The sequence below is a fragment of the Mytilus galloprovincialis genome, chromosome 3, assembly GCF_965363235.1.
Source record: "Mytilus galloprovincialis chromosome 3, xbMytGall1.hap1.1, whole genome shotgun sequence".
Lineage (NCBI taxonomy): Eukaryota > Metazoa > Mollusca > Bivalvia > Mytilida > Mytilidae > Mytilus > Mytilus galloprovincialis.
This window is the reverse complement of record NC_134840.1, coordinates 111,537,836-111,563,977: the sequence shown is the minus strand read 5'-3', so window position 1 is coordinate 111,563,977 and position 26,142 is coordinate 111,537,836. Positions and strand designations below refer to the sequence as shown.

The 26,142-nt window shown below is 33.1% G+C and overlaps 2 protein-coding genes across 4 annotated transcripts in view; one reads left to right on the top strand and one right to left on the bottom strand.

Moving 5' to 3' along the window:
* LOC143069802 (uncharacterized) overlaps positions 1-7,097 on the bottom strand; it is a 49,925-nt gene extending 42,828 nt beyond the window's left edge. For both annotated transcript variants that reach the window (XM_076244609.1, XM_076244608.1), the window contains exon 1: positions 6,942-7,097. In XM_076244609.1, coding sequence (XP_076100724.1) covers positions 6,942-6,996 — 55 coding nt within the window. In that variant the 5' untranslated portion in view covers positions 6,997-7,097. The remainder of the gene's footprint in view (positions 1-6,941) is intronic.
* A 15,274-nt stretch (positions 7,098-22,371) lies between these two features.
* LOC143069801 (cytochrome P450 2B4-like) overlaps positions 22,372-26,142 on the top strand; it is a 53,521-nt gene continuing 49,750 nt past the window's right edge. The window contains exon 1 of one of the 2 annotated variants that reach the window (XM_076244606.1): positions 22,372-22,842. In XM_076244606.1, coding sequence (XP_076100721.1) covers positions 22,479-22,842 — 364 coding nt within the window. In that variant the 5' untranslated portion in view covers positions 22,372-22,478. The remainder of the gene's footprint in view (positions 22,843-26,142) is intronic. The other variant, XM_076244604.1, reaches the window with a different exon arrangement.

The window sequence follows — 26,142 nt, the reverse complement described above, 5'->3', positions numbered from 1 at the left end:
GGGAAAGTATGTTCAGTTGATACTGTATTTTTTGTCCAATCACACTGTTTAGATACATTAACCTAAGTAGGGTACACAAAAGAGCAACCTAAATTCTGGAATGCAAATACTACCGTGCCACCTTAACCAAGACATAACAAACTGGAAACCAGTCATGACACCTATGATGCATAGACTTCTTACTTTGGGACATATTACAATAAAGAATACTAGTCTGCACTTATTTCTTACAAAAAAAAATGAAACATTACATCCCTACCCCATCTGGCAGATTTTCACTTTTTTTTCATCTTACCATTTTTACTTAAGGAGTGAACAAAACCCAAATATATGATGTTTCAAATCAACACAGAAGTCAAACATGGTGAGTCAGGAGGAATTATTGGATTGCCAACTCTATTTATGGTTAATCTGACTGAAAGAAACAGTTTAAGCACCAAATCATGAAAAATGAGATTAAAGTCCATTCCACATTTTACAGCATGCCTTATACTACTTTAAACATTTCCAGATTATGAGGGCTATACAACAAGAGTCTTTAGATTGCATTTAACTATTATTCTAAAATCTTTTTCACAATACATGTACTAGAATACATCTCTAAGTTGACTGTTTGTCTATTTCTCATGTATGCATTAAGTATGTCCCCTTACATAATCAATTTGCCTATATTGTGTTTTTCACTGTCAGAAAATCTTAACAATTAATGATATTTGCATGGAAAATGAATAAACCATTTAATCTTGCTGATATAACATCATAAAAACATTCTTTGTCAAAAATAATGTCTAGTCAATGTAAAGAAACCCCTATTTCTATCTCTATTTCAGACAAATATGAGAGCTAAATGAATAAGTAAGGACCCCTTAACCACTTACTGGTTCCCCAAAAGCTGCTACTGGTGTCATGTTACATCAGAACTACAAATTAAACATGAAGAAAACTAGTATAGCTGTACTTGTGTTGAAAAAAATAAGAAATTATGCAATTTATTTATTTCGATGAAAATAGTAGGATGTACATGCAACCGAAGAATGTCGCGTCTCAAATTTCAGTGGTTGCACATGTGTCAGACAATGCGAAAAGTTAAAGCGAGCACTTATAATTAAAAATGTATTGCAAGTTACATAAAAATAATGAAGTTCTACTTTCTAGGTAAATTTTTACATTATAACCAACAGATCAGGCAAAATTTGCTGAATCAGCAATTTTTACTCTCCGGGTGGAATTTAAGGCTTGTTTTTATCATAGTTTCCCTAAATCAAATTTTTATTGATAAACTTACAAATTGCATAGGTAAAAAATTTCTTTTATTGATTAAGTGTAAAAATATATATCCCCTTTAACCAAGACATAACAAACTGGAAACCAGTCATGACACCTATGATGCATAGACTTCTTACTTTGGGACATATTACAATAAAGAATACTAGTCTGCACTTATTTCTTACAAAAAAAAAATGAAACATTACATCCCTACCCCATCTGGCAGATTTTCACTTTTTTTTCATCTTACCATTTTTACTTAAGGAGTGAACAAAACCCAAATATATGATGTTTCAAATCAACACAGAAGTCAAACATGGTGAGTCAGGAGGAATTATTGGATTGCCAACTCTATTTATGGTTAATCTGACTGAAAGAAACAGTTTAAGCACCAAATCATGAAAAATGAGATTAAAGTCCATTCCACATTTTACAGCATGCCTTATACTACTTTAAACATTTCCAGATTATGAGGGCTATACAACAAGAGTCTTTAGATTGCATTTAACTATTATTCTAAAATCTTTTTCACAATACATGTACTAGAATACATCTCTAAGTTGACTGTTTGTCTATTTCTCATGTATGCATTAAGTATGTCCCCTTACATAATCAATTTGCCTATATTGTGTTTTTCACTGTCAGAAAATCTTAACAATTAATGATATTTGCATGGAAAATGAATAAACCATTTAATCTTGCTGATATAACATCATAAAAACATTCTTTGTCAAAAATAATGTCTAGTCAATGTAAAGAAACCCCTATTTCTATCTCTATTTCAGACAAATATGAGAGCTAAATGAATAAGTAAGGACCCCTTAACCACTTACTGGTTCCCCAAAAGCTGCTACTGGTGTCATGTTACATCAGAACTACAAATTAAACATGAAGAAAACTAGTATAGCTGTACTTGTGTTGAAAAAAATAAGAAATTATGCAATTTATTTATTTCGATGAAAATAGTAGGATGTACATGCAACCGAAGAATGTCGCGTCTCAAATTTCAGTGGTTGCACATGTGTCAGACAATGCGAAAAGTTAAAGCGAGCACTTATAATTAAAAATGTATTGCAAGTTACATAAAAATAATGAAGTTCTACTTTCTAGGTAAATTTTTACATTATAACCAACAGATCAGGCAAAATTTGCTGAATCAGCAATTTTTACTCTCCGGGTGGAATTTAAGGCTTGTTTTTATCATAGTTTCCCTAAATCAAATTTTTATTGATAAACTTACAAATTGCATAGGTAAAAAATTTCTTTTATTGATTAAGTGTAAAAATATATATCCCCTTTAAGGTGGCACGGTAGTATTTCCTGGCCCATAGGGATAATGATAGCCTTTTTAGAATTTTCACCACTTTCTAACACTGCAAAAAATTCTACATTCACAGTTAACTGAAGTACTTTCATTTTACTATTTAGAAATGAATTTGAATATGTATCATGACCGTTTACTTTTTTTGCTATATTTAAATACCTAAGGCCACTAGTGTTTTTAGGTCTTTTATGGTGCAGTGAATACAAAATTAAAAAAAATTCTCAAAAATTCATTTTCATCTGTATGTAAAATTATTTCATATTTTTCTACACCTGATTCATCCCTCAGTTTGGGAAAGTATGTTCAGTTGATACTGTATTTTTTGTCCAATCACACTGTTTAGATACATTAACCTAAGTAGGGTACACAAAAGAGCAACCTAAATTCTGGAATGCAAATACTACCGTGCCACCTTCATATATCATTTGAGATCAAATTATTGACTAATACACAAAATGTGACGGAAGGCAAGTGATTGAGTTCCGTGTTGAAATTGAAGATTTTTACTCCATTCTTTTTCCATTGATTTCTTAAGGTTGTTTTCATATTTTGGTTCCGAAATTTTTATCACTTATTAGTTTTATTAAATACTATATGCTTAAAATATTATGGGATAATTTTTATTACTACTATGAAGGAGAAACTAAAGTTTGAGTCTGAATTTGCAATTAAAATTACCTCAATTTTAAATAGTCTAAACTTCGCAAATTTTATAGATTAGAAGAAAATAAAATACTGAATATAATATTTTGACATATAAAAACAGCTTCAAGAAAAACTATTTGAATTGAATGTAAGCAAACAAACACATTTTTTTCATTTTGAAAAGGGAGGTTGAAACTCTCCAATATACTATCAGTCATTAAAACGACTTTTTAGGAAAAAAAGTGACCATACGAAATTCTGACGACAAGGCAAAAACTAAAGAAGACATATTTGTCTTTAAGTTAAGACCATTTTTAGCCGTGTGTTATTTGGGGAGATTAAACTCGCGATCTAGACGACTTTTTACACTTCTGTCACCGCACTAATATATATTTATGACATGTATGAAGAGACTGTTAAAAACGGGGAACGAAGAAACGTAAACAATGATGTTTCCTATGCAATCTTATAAAAATATTGCTCCGATGAGTTGGATAACCTCCTATTCACTTCGATATTTGTACATGCAACGTATGATCAGAAAGAAATATAGACAATCTGCTATTATATAGCAAAGTAATTGGAAGTGATTTATTTCTTCTAAATTCTAAAGTGCCCTTACTGCAGTGACGTCAGTTTAGAACTGTTCTACAGTCCTGACTGATTTAGTCAGTTCTGCTGACAGTTCTACGGTTAGAAGTGATTTGGACAGTTCTACCTAGAACTGATTTAGACAGTTCTACCCTAGAACTGATCCTGACAGTTCTATCTAGAACTGATTTAGTCAGTTCTACCTAGAACTGATTTAGTCAGTTCTACCTAGAACTGATTCTTACAGTTCTACTTAGAACAGTTCTAGGTTAGAACTCTGAGTTAGAACTGTTCTAGGTAGAACTGTTCTAGGACAGGTTAGAACAGTTCTATGACAGTTCTCCTGACAGTTCTAATGAGAGGTTAGAAGTTATCTCCACTGTACGTGTCACTAAACTGTCAATCATAACTGTGAAGGATTAAATCAAATACGTTATAGGTCTAAGCAAAAACAATGATATACTAATATAAACTATTGCTGACTTTGCGGTATGGGTTTTATAATTGCTCATCGGTAAAATCCTATAGTTGTTTATTTCTATATCATTTGATCTATTGTGAAGAGTTGTCTCATTGACAATCCTACCACATCTTCTTATTTTGACATTTGTTGAAAATACCAAATTTTCAGCTTTTATGGTATTTAAAATTCAACTTTAGAATTAAGCTGAATAAAATTGAGAAAGGAAATGGGGAATGTGTCAAAGCGACAACAACCCAACCATAGAGCAGACAACAGCTGCAGCCGAAAGCCACCAATGGGTCTTCAATGTAGTGAGAAACTCCCGCACCCGTAGGTGTCCTTAAGCTGGCCCATTAAAAAAATTGCATTTATCCTGCAATTGGCTGTCCTACTATACAGATACAGCCCTACAGATATCGCTATGCTGTATCTGTATACTATACAGATATCGCTTAAAGCTCCGCCCACTACCGGACTGAGTATTGTTTGAACCTGTGTGACCTCAGAATGTGTATTGAATGTGTATGATTGTGTTACAAAATCAACCATGTCAATTTCAGCATGCATGTTTAGTGAATGTCAAGTCTGAAGCGTAGGACAACTCGTAGACTTCTGTTTCAAATTTGACAATGTTTTGTTATTCGTTTTAACTGTTGAAATTAGTTGTTATGTTAAAATAGATAATTATTCACCTTGAGCGATGTATTATTGTTGACCATTCGAGATTCTTTTTTGCGAACCCGTCTTCAACGTAATGTTTGATTTTGATATTACTACGCGGGCCTCAAGGGATTACAAATCGAAAATAAATGCTAAATATGTTAGTTTTTGTGTCTTTCAAAACACAAACAATATACAGAATTAATTGCAGGATAAAGACAATAACTGTTTAGTGTCTTTAAATATCAGCTGTATTTGTACTCGGCTCGAAACAGGTGTATTAGCTCGCTAAAAGCTCGCATACACCTTGTTTCCTAGCCTCGTACAAATACAGCTGATATTTAAAGACACTAAACAGTTATTGTCTATATATTAACTAGTATAGTACAGTGATAATGGACGTTATACTAAACTCCAAATTATACACAAGAAACTAAAATTAAAAATTATACAAGACTAACAAAGGCCAGAGGCTCCTGACTTGGGACAGGCAAAATTGCGGCGGGGTTAAATTGAATGTCTGTCTATTGATAGTAATTGAATGCTTCCTCATTGGGGTCAACGGGATATATACCTATGTTATAAGATATTCTTGTTCTTTAATTTACTTTTATTTACAGGTATATTATAGAAATCAGTTTAAATCCAGTTCACTGGACTGAGACATTGGAGATATATAGGTACATAGAAGTGTAATCAAATTTTATATTTATAAAGTATGTTTTATTATTTTATATAAATCACCTTTGACAACTAAATAAATATTTGAATAAATCCTTACGTACAAATGTATAGGCATATTGTCGCTGGTCACGATTTTAAGCACATTAGGCTACATATAAATTATTAAGCGAAAACAACTTTCGAGCAAAAATTATAAGTCATAATACAAAAAGGCCTCTCCCATTCACGTTTTTTTTTTTTTGTGTTGGCAGAATTAGTTTATAAGGAAAATTAGAAGAACACAAATACAAATAAAAAAGGAGAAAGAAAAATGACAAAAAAATATAACAACAACATTTCTATAGTTAATAATAATTATTAATAGTCTATGAGTTAGTCAATGTCTTTTGTCTTTTTGTTTTTAACTTTTTATGTTCTATGAATATAAATGGGGAATTGTCAAAGAGACAACAACCCGACCAAAGAGCAGAAAACAGCCTATTAAAGATTGAATATTTTGGCTTTAATATTGATTCACTTATAGGGACTTTGCATCGGAATTAAACACATTTATTTAAAAAGCAGTTTTTGGCATGACACGGGTTATGTTCTTCTCATATATTTTATGATAGTATGATACTAAACCCCTAACGGGAGGGATTGTGCCTGATATTCATATGATGAAGACATAATCTTTCAATCAGTTTAATTGAGGTCTGGAGCTGGCATGTCAGTTAACTGCTAGTAGTCTGTTGTTATTTATGTATTATTGTCATTTTATTTATTTTCTTTTGTTTATCTTCTGACATCGGACTCGGACTTCTCTTGAACTGAATTTTAATGTGCGTATTGTTATGCAATAATGCAAATATGGTCGGGTTGTTGTCGCTTTGACACATTCCTCATTTCCTTTCTCAATTTTATCTTCTAACATCGGACTCGGACTTCTCTTGAACTGAATTTTAATGTGCGTATTGTTATGCAATAATGCAAATATGGTCGGGTTGTTGTCGCTGTGACACATTCCTCATTTCCTTTCTCAATTTTATGTTTGTTTTGGTAAAACGGTTGAAGGGGCCAGAGCAACTACCCACCCCCCCCCCCCCCCCCCCCCCCCATTCCACCGCACCTAGCTCCTACGGTTCTGTAGATATAAAGTAGAAAATAAGATTTTGCTAATATATGTATATATTTATATAAATGTGATGCTGATGTATTTCCTTATATAAACAGTTGAAATATAAACATTTAATTTGGTTGGTTAGAGCGACGAGTTATAACTAAGAGAAAAGATATATTCTAGTATTGTTTCTACTACTCGTATCTTACCATTTTGATTCAAAATTCCCAAGAAAAAGCACAAAATCTTTGAGTAATATTCCATCTCAATACTAAAACTGAATTGAACATCAAAAGTGGTATTTCAAAATGACAAGAAACTACGTCATTTCTTAAGCATTCTTTAAAAATCATTGAAGAGGATCAAAGTTTAAACTCTATATTATATATATACTCTCTATTATACGATGTAGATTTATAAATACACATATGCAATTGACACTAGCATAAATTATGAAAGTAAAATCTAAATTACAAAAATGGTTAAGATTTAAATAGATTTGATTCATCAAATGGTTTGAAAAATAGAACTTATTCGAGTAAACGGATCAAACGTGAAAGGTTAGTAAAGGCGGGATTGTTTGTTTTAACATACAATATCGCCTTTACTAACCTTTCACGTTTGATCCGTGCCAATTGACAAAGTATTGCCAATCACCCAAAATTATCCAAAATCTTTCCCGATCCTCCTGTCTTAGCTTTTCGGAGACCAGCAAGTCTAAAAGACTTATTTGTGAAAGTTGCCGTCTCCTCTAATAAAAGCTGTTCAACTACAGGATGGTCAAGTCATGTGGTAACAAACGATGTCTGACTTGCCAACAAATACTGAATACTCAAACATTTACTTGTCACTCCACTGGGTCTGTGTTCACAATATTTTGTAATGTAACTTGCAAAACCCAGAATAATGTATACCTTCTTCAGTGTCGATGTGGCATGCAGTATGTTGGCGAGACAGAACAGCCATTCAACAAACGCATGAATGGTCATCGTAGTGACTACACCTGCAAGCCCGACCTCCACGTAAGTCGTCATTTAAGATCACATGGGCACGACCAAGCTGATCTAAAAAAAACTTACCATCACCATCATAGATCACAACGAGGATTGGTCAAAGGCCGACAGACTTGCTCGGGAAAGTTTTTGGATAAGAAAGTTCAGGACAGTTTCCCCAGAGGGCATTAATGAAAAAACATAGAAGAGTCACTCATTTTCCCTACCATCACTAACTTCCTGCCATCACCCGTGTCCAGTAACTCCGGCTTCCGTACTGGACACTTACACTTTTCAGGAATTTTTTAATTATACTAGTTTTAATTACAGTTGGCAGAGATGTGTAAATACACAGCCACGTTCTATTACTTAACCTTTATAGTAAAAATTTATTACTCATTTTTCTTTTTATCTAATTATAACATTGTTCCAGCGTTCGCTTAAATTGTATTAATTTCAAGACTTTGATAGAGTCTTAATTTGAATTGACATGATTCATTTGTCATCGTGCTATTACCGAGGAAGGATATCTGTTATCCGAAATATCTAACATATTGTTCGTTTTATTGTGTTTTTGGTGATGTTGTACCCTTTTAGATATTTATATAAACGAGTCTAAATTGAAAACTACGTTCAAACCTATGATTGCGTTGGATAAAAACCGCAATTTTTATACGTGTGCATGTAAAACAAATTTCGTTTTAGAAGGGTCTAAAAACAGCACAAACAACATTTTCCAAAAGACGAAAAAAAGTGAAAAAGTATATTTAAACAAAACGCATTTGAATAACAGGTCGAACAACTGATGTTCTTTAACCCTGCTGACTGCCATTGGCGATTGCCAAATAAAATTGATCACCAGATGTGACAAAATGGATCTTAAAAATTGTGGCTACGATGTTATGCCACTAACATACGGTGTCAATATTTTTTTAGTACACCAGATCCGGATTTCGACAACAAATGTCTCTTCAGTGATGTAAGGGATCTCGTTAGGGATCTCTCTCTCTCTCTCTCTATTTTTTTAGTACACCAGATCCGGATTTCGACAACAAATGTCTCTTCAGTGATGTAAGGGATCTCGTTAGGGATCTCTCTCTCTCTCTCTCTCTCTCTCTCTCTCTCTCTCTCTCTCTCTCTCTCTCTCTCTCTCTCTCTCATATATATATATATATATATATATATATAAGACGTGGTATGATTACCCGGACGACCTTTTTTACAGCTGAATTTAAGGATTTAGGGGACATTTCTTTATATTTTAATCCATAATGTTATTGTGAATTACTAATTAAAAAACTAGGCTTCAATTTTATTACGTCACTGCATAAGTCTAGTACGAGAAACTGCTAGTATTCAAAGGTTGGTACTTGTATACATCTTTTGTTGACCGTTATGGAGAACTCATATCAAATTTGACCACGACCCCATCCTCCTAACCTCAATTGTACAATTAACGAATGCGTATTATCTCCGGATATGTAACTCACATGCGCAACATGGGTGTGACATGTGGAGCAAAACCGTTAACTCTTCCGGAGCACATGAGACCACACAGATGTTTGGTTTTTTTTAAGTTCGTGTTGCATGCACAATCTGGTTTTGTGTATACAAGACATGTAGTATACTATTCTTGTTTAGTTAGTTTTTATTCTCTTTGTTTTTTTGTTACTTGTTCTTTCGTACTTAATATTTTCACAATATTGTAATTACGAAATAAGACAGGGCTGTTAAAACAAAATGTGTACTCAAAAACATGTGCAAAGCAATTGCAATTTATATGTTTTTGACAAGAGAAACACCTTAATTTATTTCAACAAAAACAAATTAGATGTGGACAATGCAATTGTATGTATGATAGACCCTGAAAATATTTCATTAAATTATGATTGTGGACTAAAAGAAGAGTTGAGTTTACATAGTGTGTACCCCAAAATACAGCAATAGCAAAATCTATGTTTTAAAAAGGGAACCTCCAATATTAATTCAATTCAAAAACAAATTAAGAGGTACAAAAGTACATCATGTGCATGAATGAAGTTCTGTAACAGTTTGAAAAATTTCTGTAAATTGGGTCATCAGACTGAGGCTGTTGCAAATCCAACTGTATTTAGGAATTCACTCAGTTACTTAAATCAAGCTCTATGGACACCAATTTTTCAACATAATACCTCGAAATCTTTTTATAGAACGCAGATCAAACTGTTTAAATCTCTAACGGTTATTTATTTCTGTGCCTCACATAAAAATGTTTAACTTGCTGTCACTGTTACTGTCAGTTGTCAATTTTCTAATTTCAAAACACGAATTTAAAAAGTATTAACTAAGATAGAAAGTCAGAGAATGATAAAAAAAAACGTATGCCCGCTGTCGCAATTAGTTTGCCAAATTTGCCCTCATTTGCAAACGCTATAATTCAGATTTCACGTACGGAAGTATACACAATTCGAACCATCGCACTGTAAGGGACGACATCAAAAGATCGGTGTAGGATAAAAAAAAAAACTTAAATCAATAGTTTGGGGGTGGGGGGCTAAAATTCTGCAAGTTTTGTATATCAAAAATCGATTTTTACATATATCCCTATTGGTAAATCAATTTTTCCCACATTAAGTTAAGAGGGGGGGGGGGTCAGTGAAAAAAACTATGTGAATTAAGTTTTTTATCCTACATTGAACTTTTGATGTCGTCCCAAGTACGGGAGTGTACACAATGGAAATCATTTGTACATGTATGCACTGTACATAGCAAATTTGTTTCGCATGTATGTGTACAAAGTATAATCACTCACAGCTATAAGATGAAAATGTATATTAATGTATATTATTCCCCATTTCCATTCTCAATTTGATTAAATGCGAGTGTGATGATATCAAGACTTTCGTTCTTTATCCATCTGTAAAGCATCAGAATAGAATGGCGGTTGTTCATCTAACTGTGGTGGTGTATGCTAGGAGGACTACATAATGGAATGGTTAATGGATAGTTATGATAGGTTGGTGTATTTATAGTTGGTGGATATGCAATACTTTGAACTTGAGGTTGTGGAGGATGTGTCATGTAGTCACGTGGTTGATACGCATGAACTCCTTGTGGATATTGCTGAGTACCATAAACGTTTGCTTCATGTAGATTGTCTTCAAAAGGAAAATTACATACATTGATTAATTCATTCGGTTTCACATGATCTTTTTTGTATATTCACAGCGTTTTTTTTTTTTTTTTTGTTGTTGTTGGATTTTTTAACAAAAATCGCTTATAGTTGATACATAATTTATTTTGTACTCATTTCGCTATGAAACGCAAGTTTAATCATGTTGAGGTTCCACAAGAAACTTTGACCTTAAATCTTTTTTTATTACAAATAAAGATAAGAAATTATTATTAGGCCAAGCAATTGTAAGAATGACGATCAGTGGTACATTTATTGAAATATGGGAATATCCTGCAAAATTGGTTAAAATGTCGGAGTAGATTTTTATATCATTTAAAGTCATAAGAAACGAGTGACCGGTGAAAAATAATGTTCTTCCAATTCTTGAACCAATACATACAAACATCATTAACTTAGTCTTCTGTGCACGAATTTATCATTTGTTTCGTGTAAATTTCGTATAATTGTCAATCTTTTTTTCAATCGGTCAGTGTTGTTGTGAAAATATGGCAGGTGATTAAAGTTCGTGTTTTGAAGCCTAAGTTTAACGATTGTCACCTGTTTGTCAACAGTCGACAAAAAATCAACAAAAAAGCATGGATATTGAGCACTTGTTTAACATGTAAATTCAGATAATAGTTTATTTTCAGGACATCCATGCGTATTGTGATCACCAGATTTTTACGAGATGGGTCACACTGAGGTCACTTTGCATACGGAAAATATGTCGGTGGAATTGCTTCCTGGAAGGAATCATTTGAAATAAAGTAAACTTCTTCTAAATGTGAATAAATTAAAGAATTTTCTTCAGAAAAAAGTATATGTACATAAGTTTTATAATGAAAACTGTCCATTGAGTTATAAAAAAACATACACATTATTTTTTTTTTTTTTTTTATTTGAGGTTTCTTATGACTTTAAAGATAACATTTTGTACGTATACTATTTGATAAAAAGTCTGCTGGACCAGATAGAATTATAAATGAAATAATTAAAACCTCAAATCAAGTAATAATTAAGTCAATTGTTAAAATATTTAATTTAATTCTAAAAACGGGTATATACCCAAAATCATGGAAGGACTCATATATAATTGCACTTCATAAGAAGGGAGACAAATCTGATCCCAATAATTACAGAGGTATATCTTTAATCAGTAATCTTCCTAAAATATTCAATGCTGTACTCAATAATAGATTAATCACAGTTGTGGATAAACAGCTGAATAACTGTCAATTTGGCTTCAGAGAAAACCACAGAACTGCTGACAGTATTTTCATATTAAAATCTTTAATTAATAAATATATACACAAAAATAACAAAAAAATATATGCATGCTTCATTGACTTAAGAAAGGCATTTGACTCTGTATGGAGGACAGCCCTTCTGTATAAATTATGCAAAATGGGAGTAGGAAAGTCTTTTTACAGAGTAATAAAACAACAATATTTAAATACAAAATCCTCTTTAAAACATAAAGATCACATTTCTGACTATTTTGACATTACTAGAGGTGTGAAACAAGGGGATTCATTAAGTCCTACTTTGTTCAATATTTTTATAAATGATATCACTAAAGGTTTGGAAGATGACAACTCAAGTCCACTGGAGCTTATAAATAGTAAACTAAGCTCCCTCCTGTTTGCTGATGATCTGCTTTTACTATCAGAATCTAAGGAGGGTCTCCAAAATAGTCTAAATAAAGTTTCCATGTTTTGTGAAAACTGGCAGCTTTCTCTAAACATAAATAAAACAAAAAGTATGGTCTTTTCAACAACAAAGCAAAAGCCTGAAACATCTATACTTGTATATAAAAACAAAAAAATAGAGAATGTTTCAGAATATCCTTACTTGGGTCTGCTGATTAAATCAAATGGTAATCTTAGTCATAGTACAGCTGAATTAACAAAAAAGGCAAAAAAGGTTTTGTTCTCTATTAAAACATATACTAATTCTCTTGGCAGCCTTCCTATCAGAGTGTCAAATAACTTATTTGACACCTTAGTGAGACCTATATTGACTTATAATTCTGAAATAACATATTTGGACTCATATATAACATATTTCAAAGCTAAAAAAAGAGCTTTGGTTTCTGGAAAAATTGTGGACCCATTTAATTTTATTGACAAGACTCCAATAGAAAACTTGCATCTTGGGTATTGCAAGTTTACCCTTGGCACTAACAAGAGTGCCTCAAATTTTGGTACAAGGAACGAATTGGGAAGACTGCCTATTGAATGTCATATAAAAACCCAAACTATTATGTATTTAGCAAGGCTTTTCACCTCAAATTTGAATCCCTTATTACATGAATCTTTTCAATTAACTAAAACTTTGGATTCTAGTGGCACCTATTCATGGTTCACTTTTGCAAAAGATATTCTTTCTGAATCTAACATTGATATAGATAGACTAAAAACCTGTGATAATTTAAAACAATTAAAAAATATTAAAAGCTATATTAAACCCCAAATAAACTCATACTACAACAACCTGTTGATAAATAAGTTAACATCTATTGAGGATAAAAGTAAATTAAATTTTTATAAAGCACTTGAGCCAAATCTATTGATCAAACCTTACCTCTCTAACCCAAACTTTGAATTTAGAAAATTAATTACAAAACTTAGAATCAGTGACCATTCATTATTAATTGAAAAAGGGAGGCATTTTAAAATTCCTCGCGAAGAGAGACTTTGCAAAAAATGTAAAGTACTAGATGATGAGAAACATTTCCTAATAAATTGTTCTCATAATTCAAATATTAGATTAACATATTTTGATTGCATTAATAGAGAAAGTAATTTATTTGCTAATCTCACTGACAATGACAAAGTTATATATATACTTAACCCATCAACACCAACACAAGTGAATAAACTAGGATCCTTTATAAAAAAAGTCAATGGAACTGAGGACAGGGGACCCTTTAATATTTACCTGAATTTGTGTATATATATTGAGTTACTTAGTTATTGTCTTTATTTGTTTTTGTTGTTGTTATATGTCACAAACTGTAAAGTTTATATGGCAATAAAACTTTGAATTGAAAATTGAATTGATAAAATGAGTAAGAAAAAATTATTACAGTTCAATCAAATATTAACGACAACAAGATTGAAATAAATATAAGCAATGAGTATTATTCTATCTTCATTAGGTTACTCATAATCTATTAGATTTTTTATTTGAATTGTTTTACATTTTGTCATGCCGGGGCCTTTTATAGCTTTCTATACTATACGGGTTTTGCTTATTGTTGAAGAGCGGAAGTGACCAATAGTTGCCTACATTTAAGTCATTTAGTCTCGAGTCGTTAGTTTTCTCATTGGAAATCATACAACATCTACTCTGTTTATATACGTTGATTTGTACATGACGTCACGGTCACATGGATAAATGAAAATGGTTACATGATGATAGGTTATTCCATTTGTTACCTAATTCGTCATTACGAAATCTAAGGAACTACCGGTAGTTTCATTGTTCGAACCGTAGAATTAAAATAACATCATGTCATAGGATTGTTTCCATTGTTTAGGGGGATATTAACCAATCACAAGCTTTTAGTGTACGCTTTTTAAAATTTTACCAAGTATATGCATTAGATTACTCTGAAACGGCGAATTAACAAGAATAATCGGATTAGTCTGTACCCACACCACACTACTTGTTATGGTACTCACTGTTGTCCATAACAACTGTCCTCGGTTGTATCCTATTGACTGCCACTATGAGTCATACAGGCACATACACAAGTCATAGATATTGCTACTACGGCTAAAATGGCACAAGTTATAATCATTCCATGTATAGCCCTTCTGACCTGAAAAAAAATAAATGAAAAAAGCCGCACCTGACGTCATAAACATAATCAAAGACATAACTTCCTCCGTTGAAATATATAAACTTAATAAGGCCCCTCCTAAAAGGAGGAAAATGCAGGTATAGTCTAGTAAATGGTCTACTACCAGTAGGAAACAGCAGGTATGGACTAGTAAATGGTCTACTACCAGTAGGAAAAAGCAGGTATGGACTAGTAAATGGTCTACTACCAGTAGGAAAAAGCAGGTATGGACTAGTAAATGGTCTACTACCAGTAGGAAACAGCAGGTATGGACTAGTAAATGGTCTACTACCAGTAGGAAACAGCAGGTATGAACTAGTAAATGGTCTACTTCCAGTAGGAAACAGCAGGTATGGACTAGAAATGGTCTACTACCAGTAGGAAGCAGCAGGTATGGTCTAGTAAATGGTCTACTACCAGTAGGAAACAGCAGGTATGGACTAGTAAATGGTCTATTACCAGTAGGAAACAGCAGGTATGGACTAGTAAATGGTCTACTACCAGTAGGAAACAGCAGGTATGGACTAGTAAATGGTCTACTATCAGTAGGAAACAGCAGGTATGGACTAGAAATGGTCTACTACCAGTAGGAAACAGCAAGTATGGACTAGTAAATGGTCTACTACCAGTAGGAAAAAGCAGGTATGGTCTAGTAAATGGTCTAGTACCAGTTGGAAAAAGCAGGTATGGACTAGTTAATGGTCTACTACCAGTGGGAAAAAGCAGGTATGGTCTAGTAAATGGTCTAGTACCAGTAGGAAACAGCAGGTATGGACTAGTAAATGGTCTACTACCAGTAGGAAACAGCAGGTATGGACTAATTAATGGTCTACTATCAGTAGGAAACAGCAGGTATGGTCTAGTAAATGGTATAGTATCAATAGGAAACAGCAGGTATGGACTAGTAAATGGTCTACTACCAGTAGGAAAAAGCAGGTACGGTCTAGTAAATGGTCTAGTACCAGTAGGAAACAGCAAGTATGGACTAGTAAATGGTCTACTACCAGTAGGAAACAGATTTTTTTTTTCAATCAAATTGGGGATCAAAATATTGTTTTATGAAAAATCCATGTCTCCCCTTTGGATTTAAGGTGGTACCTAACACTACAGGGAGATAACTCTGTAAAGTCCGCTAAACGTTTTAAATACGTTGTGTTGTAAAGGGAATATTAAGCTTCTCAATGATCAAAATTGGTGTTTGTCAAACTGCTATATAACCAGTGTAATTTTTCTGACAAAACGATTGGTTCAAATTTTTTTTAATTTTTATATTTTTGTTAAAGGGTCAAAGTAAATAATTTCACAAAATTTAATGAAAATTAAACGAGCCAAATTAATTTTAGTGAAAGTGTTGGGTACCACCTTAAATGATCGTTCCCTTACATGCATGAACATCACCTTATTATAAATTTTGGGTTGGAAGTGATTACTTTAAATTAATTGAGCTATATATGATTTGTTAACTAATTTCAAGGTGATTTTTCAACGATTAAAGTTAGTTATCACAATAAGCATATGCAAGTACTAAAGTTGCCATCTTAGTTGCCAAAATCAGCGAGTGGCAAGAAAGAAAAAGTATAACCACGAGTAATTCCAATGTAATGTTTAAAATAAACTCATCATAAATTTTGTATTTACGCCAGACGCAATTCAATGTATTTTTTGTTTTTGTTTGTTCAATTGTTGTATGCATTCTTTATTTTCTATTTTGAGGTGCGTGTTGGAGTGAGAGAGGGGGAAGATAATGTACTTACAATCCGTCATCATCCTCAAAGATGTCCTTGTGGTCATCGTGGTCATCGTGGTCATCATGGGCAAAGTAACAGTATACAATTGCATACGCATCGCGGTCAAAGTTAGTGTTTTAGTGCCGTTTCGTGATCCACGTAATAGTGATTTACTTACGTACTGTGGTCAAGGTAACAGTGATTTGATGACTTATCGGGGTCAACGTAACAGTGTTCAACTGACTTGAATTGTAAAACTGAAACGAAGAAGTATATAAATGTCCCTTCACAAATGTATAATCCTTATATATCTAACTTTTTTCGTCGATCTCTTTACATTTTACCATACGTTTAACTTCATTAAAGCCATACTACGTATACCCTAAATTGTACATTATAACTATAATTGTTTACAATGTTTTAACTAACACTGAAACTCCTCTAGTGAAACATGTTGTTCCTGAAAACCCCTTGGTACTACTAAAATTTACATGTTGTGTTTCTGTAAATCTTGATTGGCGTACAATATAGCCTGCGCATTTATCATACAGTAGGTTGCAAGTTTATGTGCATTTAAATTTGGCCTTAAAATGATAACAAAAATATTTCTCAATCACAAACGTGTCATTCCTGTAAATTCATTTGTTAGTTTCACGCGTTGAAGTAAAAAACAAAGAACAAAAACACTGTTTTAACAGATTAGAGCTACTTTTACATATGGCCGAAATGTGGTTTGATGAATTGGCGGTGTGCCACCTATAGAAAACTATCATGTACAGATTATACAAAGAGACTGTTAAAACGATTTGATTTTTTTTCAAAATGAAAGTACAAATACAGACAGTTGTATTATAGAAAATAATGGATTTGTTAAAATGTATTGTAAAACATGATGCGGTGATACATTTGTACCTTCTCATTTTTTAAGGGTGCTTTCCCTCTAGATGTCTTTTGGTTATTTTTTCCCCTAGGTTGCTGTCCGATTTTATTGCGCATATTGAACATGTGCTATAAATCGTCATCAAATATTCTCGAGATAAAAATATTTGGCAAGTCAAATACGTCAACACTCTATACTAACATGAAATTAAAATTAAATGCTTAATATAGCCAAATATTGATGGCCGTGTGCACCTTATCCATAATGGTTATACAGTTTAAAGTTTGACGGTAAAACCTCTACCTGTCCATGTACTATATAACGTGTAGGTATACACATACATGTATATGTCTAATTCGTTTACAACTTACTGCACTTACCACAGTGCAAACTAAAATTTAAAATAGTTGACTATAATCCATAATAATAATATTTTCTAAGTCTTGTCAGGGCGGTAACTAGCCTCTTATAATAGTGAGGCAAAATATATTCGCCGAGCGTAGCGAGGCTAAAAAAAATTGGCGAGGGGTCTTGGGGCCGCTCAAGGCCCCCAGAAGCTCTGAGTAAAATAACGCAAAATCGTGCATTCTGGGCGTTTTGTAGACTCTTTTTTACATTAGAATGTAATTTTTAGATATTCTGGTTTAAAAACAAAAGCATTGATTCATTGTAATTTAAGACTTTTAGGTTTTACAGGGACAACATTAAAAGTAGACCGATATGTAGGATAAAGCAAAAGTCGTGATTCTCATAAGCATTAAAACCGAATCTCCCTGTCTATTCTTGTTTGTATTGTGCTTAGACCTTGGTGATTTTTTTATGGCTAGATTTAGATATACCGACAGTGTAGTATTATACTTTAAGTACTAGTACTGCTTAAGTCGACACTAAAGACCATCTTGACATTTTTTACGGTATAATAAAGTAATTACAGCAGATTCCATTGAGTGTGTAGCCGAAGGTAATATCTTTGGTTAGCATGCTTGATAGCTGAACCGTGAAGTCATTGTTAGGTTAAGTAAACAACCCTACTTTAAGAATAGACTAGTCCGACAGAAAACCAATCAATCAATCTTTTGGACTATGCTACTTCGAAAGGAGGGTAGTATACCTGACCTAATAATGCCTTCATGGTTCAGCTAACAAGCAAGCTAACCAAATATTTTACCTTTCGCTACACACTCAATGGAATCTGCTGTAATGATTCTTGAATTGTTGAAGACCCTCCTGCAACTATCAAGGTGAAGAACAGGAATAAAAACTTTGACCATTGATCATTTGTATTTTTTCTATGCATTGACTCTATGTGAGATTAGGTCCCGTGCACGTTTACTCCATATTCCTTAATTATTTTCTTTTAAGAGATGGAACACGATCGACTTAATGCGAGTGTAACCCTTCAATCAAAAAGTCATAGGGCAATACATTGATGTTTTTATCCATGCAGAAACGACAATTTTTTTTTGTACAGTAGCATCGTATATTCTTAAAATATTTTCTCGCACAATTTCTGGACAACGGTGGACATGCAACATTTCAAAACCACACATTTACACATAAAAATCAACACTCAGACTATAGTCATAAAGTACGGCAATAAATTAACAAAAGACAAACCCGGACATAGATGTACAAACAATAGACCATCAACTCTAAAAACTAAAAGTCAAATAGAAACATAGATCACGAAAAACATGCAGGGGCGACATCAGAGAGTGAAGAGAACTTGCTTCTTGCAAGACACTTTCCGTGAAAACAATTTTATATGAAGACAATCTTTTGTTTCATTTTTTTTTCTTCTTTTTTTGAAATCCAACATGAGGCATTCGCCTCATTTGCCGCAATGTAGTTACGGCCCTGCTTGTCAGTATCGATCATTACTTACCATATCCGGGCTTTTCAAATATCTTGTTACAATGGTTTTATTGATACATATACCTGCACTTCAAAACTGATATTATATATTCACGTGCAAATGTGTTATAGGAATGCATTGTTATATCTGGACATGTGAATTAACATACTAACTAATCGAACATACCGTTAGCCTATATTTAATCACGGGTTAATGGGTAGAGACGATTTGCATTATAATGTCCATAGCCGGAAGTATTCGTCAATTGTGCGAGCCTTTCAAAAGATTCGTTTACAAAATACCGACTGTACATGTATCACCGTACTACATAAGATCGTAAATAATCTTTGGGATAACCATTATTCAATAATCTATGTTTTTGTAGGCACGTAATCACAATTCCATACCGTGTAAAATGCGATTATCAATAATTAAAATTTATGTGCTAATGTTTCCTGCAATAAGCATCCATTTACAGACAAAACTATAGATACATTTGAAAATGTGTTAAAAATGACCGTTGACGATGCCTACATTTCATTCACGTGCTGATGGAAAATACATGACAAATTCAACTACATGTAACAACCGTGTCCCGGAAATGGTGTCCTGTCCAAGGTTAGGAAGAATGTTCGGCTCGACCAAACTAGTTTAACCCCACTACCTTCTGTTTGTGTATGTCCAAAGTCAAGAGCATGAAATTCAATATGCCTGTCGTTTATTGTCGTATTGTTTTTTCTTCATTGTTTTTAGCATAAATCAGGCCGTTAGTTTTCTGAATAAATTTGTCATTGCAGGACCTATAGTTGACTATGCCGTTAATATTTTGATTATTTATAAAGGTCGGTGACCTATAGAACTTTGTAAAGTTCTATTCATTTGGTCTGATGGAGAGTTACCATACCACAGTAATATTATCATAATTGTTATATTATAAATGTTTAACAATCCAAAGATTTACGAAGAAAAGTCTTATATAAAAAATAAGATGTGGTATGATTGCCAATGAGACAACTCTCCACAAGAGATCAAAATGACAGTATATATTTACTTTTAAAGTAAACACACAAATTGTCTGACAGGAAATAATCAGACTGAAATTCCAGTTAAAATATTTACATCTGAACGATCACCAGCAACAATGAGTAACAATTGAAAAATATCTAAAAAGTAAAATCACAAAAACACTGAACCGTCGAGGAAAATTCAAAACGAAGAGTCCCTAATCAAATAGCAAAATCAAAAGCTCAAACTGACAAAACTAATGAACAACAACAGGCTAATGTAGGTAATTCCATGGTATCATATAAAGAGATAGTTGAAAGTCTTTAACGAACAATCCACTACAAAATGTTTAAGCAGGATAATATTTAGCACATTCGCGTCATTAAAAGCCACAAATACATAATAGGATATCATTTAAAAAAAGGTTGATATTGAGCTCGTTACATGTCCGGATTTCATGATAAATCCTATTATGTAACGAACATTAAGCTTATAAGTTGTATTAAAAAAACATTACAACGTTTTTAAATTCGCTACATATATAGGCTTTGCTTTATAAAGAAGATATAAAATAAATGACATAACACTGTATATATCTGCATTGCCGATAATATCTTGGTGTAAATTAGAATGACCAAATCGGGATACCGCCCTTATAATTGTATCTTATACCTTAACAAAATAAAGGTGTGCTTATAGTTTGCATGGTATTTTCTTATAAAAATGTGTTTGATAATGATTGTCTATCGAGTTGCGAATAAGAAGTGCTTTGTGGTAATAGTTGTGTTTAGATTGATTTGAATATGTTAACACAATTTATAATAATTAGTACTTTTATTGTTGGATTATAAGTGTTTAAGGTTCATATGTTTAACTTTTGGTTAAAATGGCTGCGCTTTCACCTCAACATTACCTCTGCATGCATTCAAACCGGTTTACCTACAAAAGTGTAAGAGCATAGCATTGTCCTAGACAAACAACATTCCAATGCATTGTTTGTTTAAGAAACTTAACGCAGTAAAAATTGTTAAAGTCCCGCAGAAAATGATAAGATTAAGAAACAGTAGAAGTTCACTTGATATGTTCCACTCATTGACAAAGTGCGATTCATCAATTATTGTGGTGTGTTTCTTATATTTGATGTTACAAAATGATAGAAATTATTATAAATTAAGGAATGTATCTCCCTCATGCAAAGCTCTGATTCCTTCCACGGATTTGGCTATACTTTTTGGACCTTTTGGATTATAGCTCTTCATCTTTTATATAAGCTTTGGATTTCAAATATTTTGGCCACGAGCATCACTGAAGAGACATGTATTGTCGAAATGCGCATCTGGTGCAAGAAAATTGGTACCGTTAATTTAATTATCCCTCTCTTATTCATGTCAATTAACATGATCAATACGTGCACAGTTCACATTAATCATTACAAATGGGGGATCTTTCAAACCTTTCCAATTTCTTTTTATTTTGGCACCTTCCCAGTTTCAGTTTTATATTTCTTATACATCAAAGCATTAGAATTTTATTTATCTATGGCATGCATTGCCTAAAAACATTTCCAGATACACTGGTTTGTCCTGTTTTCAATGTTAATTTTGAAGTGAAAACGCAGCCATTTAATAGTTATCAAAAGTACCAGGATTATAATTGAGTACGGCATACGCGCGCTTTGCCTACATAAGACTCATCAGTGACGCTCGTATATAAATACTGGTATAGCCAAACAAGTACAAAGTTGAAGCCAGCGGGTTCACATGAACCTTAATAATCCAAAGATTTACAAAGTAATGTCATACACTATATATTTTAAAAGTATATACCCACAAGTTGTCTGACAGGTAATAATCAGACTGAAATACCGGTTCACAAATCTTAACATCCGAATGATCACGAACAACAATGTGTCACAGTAGAAACATATTTAGTTAAAGGTAAATACAAAGTACATTGTAAAGAGTTCATTGTCAATTTGAATATCTTTTGTATATTGAACAATCCAATAGAAAATTTTATAAGCAGGTTAATATTGAGCACATTCACGTCGTTAAAAACACTTCAATAAACATGTCATTAAAAATAAAGGTTAATATTGAGCACGTTCCAGATCCGGAGTTCATGGTAAATCCTTTGTGTAACCGTGTAATAAACATACATTTTTTTCTACGTAGGTTAATATTAAGCACGTTAATGTTTTTGAATTCATAACATAGGCGCTATTAAGATTAGATAAGTATTCACTGCAAGAATATTATTTATATCTGTTTAGGTTTTGCAATTGATATGGCTTATTCTTATTTAGAAGGAATCGATCTTACAGCTATATTTATATTTGTAATAATATTTCTTGCGACAGTTTTATGGATGACATGTCCAAAATCGGATATTCCAGGCCCACGAGCATGGCCTATTTTCGGAAATATTCTACTTGTAAGTCAGTTTAATAGTTCTCCAAAGAGGGCCAAGTTTGTGGAGGATATGACGAAGCAATATGGACCAATATTTCGAATGTTTTTAGGACCATACCAAATCGTTTTTGTACAGGGTCATAAACATGTGCTAGATGTTTTACAGAAACGAGGAAAAGAATTTATAGACAGACCCACCTTCATACCAGGAGTCAAATTAGCTCAGAAAGTAATAGGAGGTACATCTTAAACAATTATATTAAACGTATGAATGAAGTCAATTTATATTTTTCAAGATATATTCCAATACAGAAAAGATTTAATTTATTGAGTTTTTAAAATTTGTTGTTACGTACAAAGCTTTGGAAATTATTTAGAATTAAGAAAATATAATTTTATTGTGTCCCTATGTGAATTGATTTATTGACTGGCTTTGACTATATACTTTTTTACTTTTTTTCTACAATTTTTGAATAAGTTTTGGATTTTCAGATTTTCGACCTAGGGTGTGATCGTTCATTCTTTGTCCTTCAAGATAGATTACTCGTCGAAGTTTCAACTGTTCATGTTGGTGGCATTCGAATAACATGAATAATACACATTTAATAAATCAATGTTTCATGAATTAAAGCGTTATACATCTATTACCTTGGTGATTGAAATACGATTCTATTCTAACAATACACATATTGTTCTAAATTATATCTATGTTTGAATCAATATATAATTTGATTCGAATTTCCACATATACAGACATAACAGATATCAGTATATTTATACTAGTGTGAAGAACTTTAGAATGATAATCTAAGGGTCTTACAAGTGTTAAACTAATAGGCGTAAAAATCGAATCACGAAGCCCATAATAACAGAATAACTGACCATAAAGGAATAAAAAAGCTTGTGCGTTCAACAATAATAAGCATGAAATAACCAGGAGCGACGATTTATCAGTGCTAACAATTATCGATTAATAATTATTTTTTTGGAAACTTTTGCTGATGTATGTATAGTCTCATTAAGCGAATTATTTACGTTTACAAACTCAGCAGAAAAACCAGTGTCATAAAGAGAGTTATTTTTTTTTACTGCATTGTGTTTTGTCCATTTAGTATGAAAAATACTAAAACAATCATTAATGCAAATCGTGTATATTAATATTGTTTATATATTTTATGTAATTTTCTTTAAATGACCATATGAGTGAAACCTTAAACTCGTACAACATGTTTCTCTTTATGAACCTTTGTATTACAAGTGATACCGTAATTCATTTACCAGATATATTTTTTATAGTTGATATCTAGAAGTAATACTTAAGTCAGCTTGCAAATCTCTGGTTCGTTTGTCTATTGATATAGGTATTTGGAAGTGCAGAAACGTGTTTTGGAGAACGCATATTTCAGATGAACGTAAACATCAGTACTAAATTTCAAGTTTGAATAAAAAAAAAGTGTAGACTTTCGAATTTAAATGTCGCTTCTTAGATTCTTCTTAGGAGGTCAAAGACTTTCCTATTAGATTTCAAGTTTTAAAAGGCATTTGTTACACATTTTAATACTCAAACTTAAGTCGTAGACGCCAGAATTCTTCTTCTACTTCCAGGTAAGGATCCGAATTCAAATTTGAATGTATTAGGTCCCGCGAAAACTAACGCAATGTCGGACAACACAGAAATTTTTCTCTTGGCTATTGACAGGATAAAACGTTCTCTATATATATACAATTAAAACTATGTACAGGATGTTACTGTCTAATTTTTAGCAGAGCATGCCTTCAGGGCAGCTCTGAATCCATCAACTGTGTCAGCTGATGTTGATGATGTTGGCAATTGGTTCCAGTCTCTAATGGTCCTTGGAAAAAATTATTGTCCGAAGGCGTCTGTTGTGGCCCTTTCTTGTAAGAAGCCGTTTTTACCTCTGGTCTGGCTATCGTTTGTCGTCAGATATTGGTGCCTATCTATGTCTATTAGATCATGTTGAATTTTGAACAGCATGTATAGCCTATTTTGTTTCCCATTTTAAAGATGTTACCATTTTTGTTACACAGCCAGGTGAGCGGTCTGTGTAGTTGTTGTTTACAAATCTGGCTGCTCTTTTCTGTACTTGTCCGATTGCTTTTATTTTAGCCTGTTTCATATGGTCCCATACTGTGAAAGCATACTCAACCGAAGGTCTTACTATTGTTGAATATGCTGCTGCTTTGACCGGTTTAGTGCAATCTTTTAGGTTACGTCGTATGAAGCCTAGTGTTTTGTTTCCTATTCCCACTATATTGTCGATGTGTCTGTCCCAGGTTAGATTGTTGCTGATTGTAACTCCTAGGTATTTACTAGCTTCAATGGTGTCCAGTGTGTGTTTGTGTAATTTGTAATTAGTTGGTATTACAGGACGGTTCTTGGGTTGTATTCAAATTACAATGCATTTTTTGCATTGAAGCTCATTTGCCACTTATCTACCCAGTCCTCTCATGATGTGAGATCTTTCTGCAGTAGGTCACTTTCTGCTTGGTTACTGATAGTTCGATAGAGGAGGCTGTCGTCCGCAAAAAGTTTGGTCTCTGATGATGTTGCTGTTTCTGGCATGTCGTTTATGTAGGTCAGGAACAGTAGTGGTCCAAGAACTGTTCCTTGAGGAACACCAGAGAGTACTGGTACTTGTTCAGAGACAGCTCTTTCTAGAATAACGCTTTGCATTCTGTTTTGTAGGAATGATCTTATCCACTTGTTTGCTTAAGGATTTACTCCGTAGTACTCAAGTTTATGTAGAAGGCGATGGTGTGGCACTTTATCAAACGCTTTAGCAAAATCTAGTAGGATGATATCTACCTGGCTGTTACTTTTTAAGTTTGATGCAATATCATGAATGGTGATGATAGTTGGGATTCGCAAGATCGTCGTTTGCGGAATCCATGCTGTGCATTTGTGAGAATTTTGCTGTGTACAATGTGTTCTAGGACTTTGCATGTAATGGAGGTAAGTGATACAGGTCTGTTGTTTGATTCTTAGTGTCTTTCATCCTTTTTGAAAAGTGGGACTACATTTGCATCTTTCCAATCTTGAGGGATTTCTCCGGTGTTGAGGGATACTTGGTACAGTTCTGTAAGAATTGGAGCAAGTTGGTCTGCTGCTGTCTTTAGTATACAGGATGGTATAGCATCTTGTCCAGTTGCCTTATGTTGTTTTAGGTTCTTCAATAATTTGTGAACTCCTTTTACATTGATGTGTATGTCAGCCATGGTGGTATATGGACTTTTCCCTTTATTTTGGGAAGTTGTTCAGATTCTCTTTTGTAAATACGGACTGGAATTGGTCGTTAAGGATGATAGCTTTAATTTTGATATCGCTTTGGAGAAATCCCATTTTGTTCTTTAATGGTGCTACTCCTGTCCATTCCTGGTCTTTGCTTTTAATATAGGACCCGAATTTCTTGGAGTTGTCCTTGTAGTTGGAGCTGACTTCTTCCATGTATTTCTTATTGGCTTGTCGTACTTACCATTGTACTTCTTGTCTTAGTCTCTTGTATCTGTCTTGGTCTCTT